Raw genomic sequence first — 2500 nt, 5'->3', positions numbered from 1 at the left:
TGGTAAATGTGTGTTGTGTGTGTGTGTGTGTGTGTGTGTGTGTGTGTGTGTGTGTGTGTGTGTGTTTGTGTGTGTGTGTGTGTGTGTGTGTGTGTGTGTGTGTGTGTGTGTGTGTGTGTGTGTGTGTGTGTGTGTGTGTGTGTGTGTGTGTGTGTGTGTGTGTGTGTGTGTGTGTGTGTGTGTGTGTGTGTGTGTGTGTGTGTGTGTGTGTGTGTGTGTGTGTGTGTGTGTGTGTGTGTGTGTGTGTGTGTGTGTGTGTGTGTGTGTGTGTGTGTGTGTTGTGCAGGGTGTGTGAGCTGCAGTCCTGATGGTAAATGTGTGTGTGTTGTGCAGGGTGTGTGAGCTGTAGTCCTGATGGTAAATGTGTGTGTGTTGTGCAGGGTGTGTGAGCTGAAGTCCTGATGGTAAATGTGTGTGTGTGTGTGTGTGCAGGGTGTGTGAGCTGTAGTCCTGATGGTAAATGTGTGTGTGTTGTGCAGGGTGTGTGAGCTGCAGTCCTGATGGTAAATGTGTGTGTGTGTTGTGCAGGGTGTGTGAGCTGGAGGAGCTGGGAGAGCTGTCTCCATGTTGGGAGAACCTCCGGAGGCAGATCATCACTCAGTATCAGACCATCATCCTCACCTACCAGGAGACCATCAGTGACCTGCACGAATACAAAGGTTAGAAACACAGAGATATTTAAAACATGTCATATTAAAAAAGCATACTCCCAATTTCACATGGGAATCCGAATGTTGCAAAATTGCATACAATAATACTTGTCTTCATCTTATTAACTCCGATTGGTCAGTCACTGATCTTAATTTAAAGGAATCTTTATTCATTTTTCATAACGATTGTTTGGGACCAAAGAAACGGGGGTTTTTATTGACCCAAAAAAACATTATAAACCAGGAATCTTTAATCTTGTCAAAAAGATACTGACAAAACCCAAATCCCCCCTTTGACTATTTGGCCCAATTGCAGCCACACCTTTTGCTGAACCAGGAAGTAACCTCCCAAAACAAAGAAAAAGGATTAATGCAAACAAAGATATGTGTTAACTTTGCTAAAATGTCTGCAGATAAACAAAAATAATGCCAGGTTTAAAGCAAATAAAGAGTTCACCATTCAAAATGTGTGGTTTTAATTGTTGTTCCGGTTGACTGCGACTGAAAAGAGGTAAAACTATGGGAGGTGAGGGTTATTACACTATCCAGTATTTGCGGCTGTGATTTTCTTGGTAGCTCACGCATTGTGCTCTCATCCGAAGGAAATGTGCTTTATAAAGAAGGTGTCTCGCATGGTTGCTTATCTATACTCTATATCAGTGGTTCTCAACTGGTCAGGCCTCGGGACCCACTTTTTACTTTGTCAATAAATCGCGACCCAACATTTCGAACCACAATCTATTCAACAAAAAATCGTGCTGTAATATATACGCTTTTCAGCATACAATATTAATTAAAGTGAAGTACAGTGCATATATCCCTTATATCCCTTCACAGAACTAAAGTATGCTTTAAAATAAGGTTCAATGAGATGATGGAATCAAAGCTGAACTGTATAACATAAAAAGGAACACGTGCTGAAAACCAAACCCCAGAAGGGGGGTCTGGGGGGATTGTCCCCCGGAGATTTTTAGAAATACTTACATATAAACTACGCATTCTGGTACACTCTGAGAAGAAAATAAATAAATCTATTACTACCCGACATATTAATAATATTTTATTACATTGTTTGTTTTTCACTTTGTTCTGACAGCTTGCTGCTCCTCAAAGAGAGAGGAGCAAAGAGGAGATAGTCTGTTTGAATTACTTTAAATTGTGGGTAAGGGTCAACATTAGCAAAGATGTTTTATTGAGAAGATGATTACTACAACAGAAGTTTTCAAAACCGTTTATGGTCTCCGGTATTTCCAGTCCAACGCCTGCTGCATGTACAGTGTTAGAAAATCGGGCCTTCAAAATAAAAGCTTGACTTTTTCCCCGAAAAAGAAAAAAAAGAAGTTTCAATTTTTTTTTTTTTTTTTTTTTCTTCACTCACACATCCCACTCGAAACGGGTCCGTGACCCACTTTTGGGTCGCGACCCACCAGTTGAGAACCATTGCTCTACATGTATACAATGATCTTATTTCCTCCTCTCTGCTTGCTCTCAGGTCCTTCATTTAAGTCGAGTACCTTGAAAGCTGAGAGGAAGTTGGAGTTTATTCCAACTAACCTGCACATCCAGAGAATGAGAGTACAGGGGGAGTCTGGCTATGGTACGTATTTGAACTGCATGCCTCCTAGTTTTAATAAAATAGTTTGTACTGTATCTTAAAGTGTCCTCTTTTTTGCTGTCCTCCCTTCAGACCGGACGTACGATGTTGTGACTATCGGAGCTCCTGCAGCACATCATCAAGGCTTCAAAGGCTGCGGCCTCCGTAAAATGCTGCACAAGCTGGAAGAAGCCAGGAAACAGTGAGTAGAACAAACCAACAGCGTCATGGTGGTGTTTGATTTGAAGAGTTCATT

General features: G+C 41.6%; 1 protein-coding gene across 1 annotated transcript in view; it reads left to right on the top strand.

Annotated features, from left to right (window-relative positions):
* inpp4aa (inositol polyphosphate-4-phosphatase type I Aa) overlaps nucleotides 1–2500 on the top strand; it is a 23599-nt gene that overhangs the window by 12456 nt on the left and 8643 nt on the right. Inside the window, exons 10-12 of the mRNA XM_079665309.1 lie at nucleotides 529–659; nucleotides 2143–2247; nucleotides 2338–2446. Of these exons, the coding sequence (XP_079521435.1) occupies nucleotides 529–659; nucleotides 2143–2247; nucleotides 2338–2446 (345 nt within the window). The remainder of the gene's footprint in view (nucleotides 1–528; nucleotides 660–2142; nucleotides 2248–2337; nucleotides 2447–2500) is intronic.

The sequence above is a fragment of the Notothenia rossii genome, assembly GCF_949606895.1.
Source record: "Notothenia rossii genome assembly, chromosome: 2".
NCBI classification, from domain to species: domain Eukaryota; kingdom Metazoa; phylum Chordata; class Actinopteri; order Perciformes; family Nototheniidae; genus Notothenia; species Notothenia rossii.
This window is presented reverse-complemented; position numbering and strand designations above follow the sequence as displayed.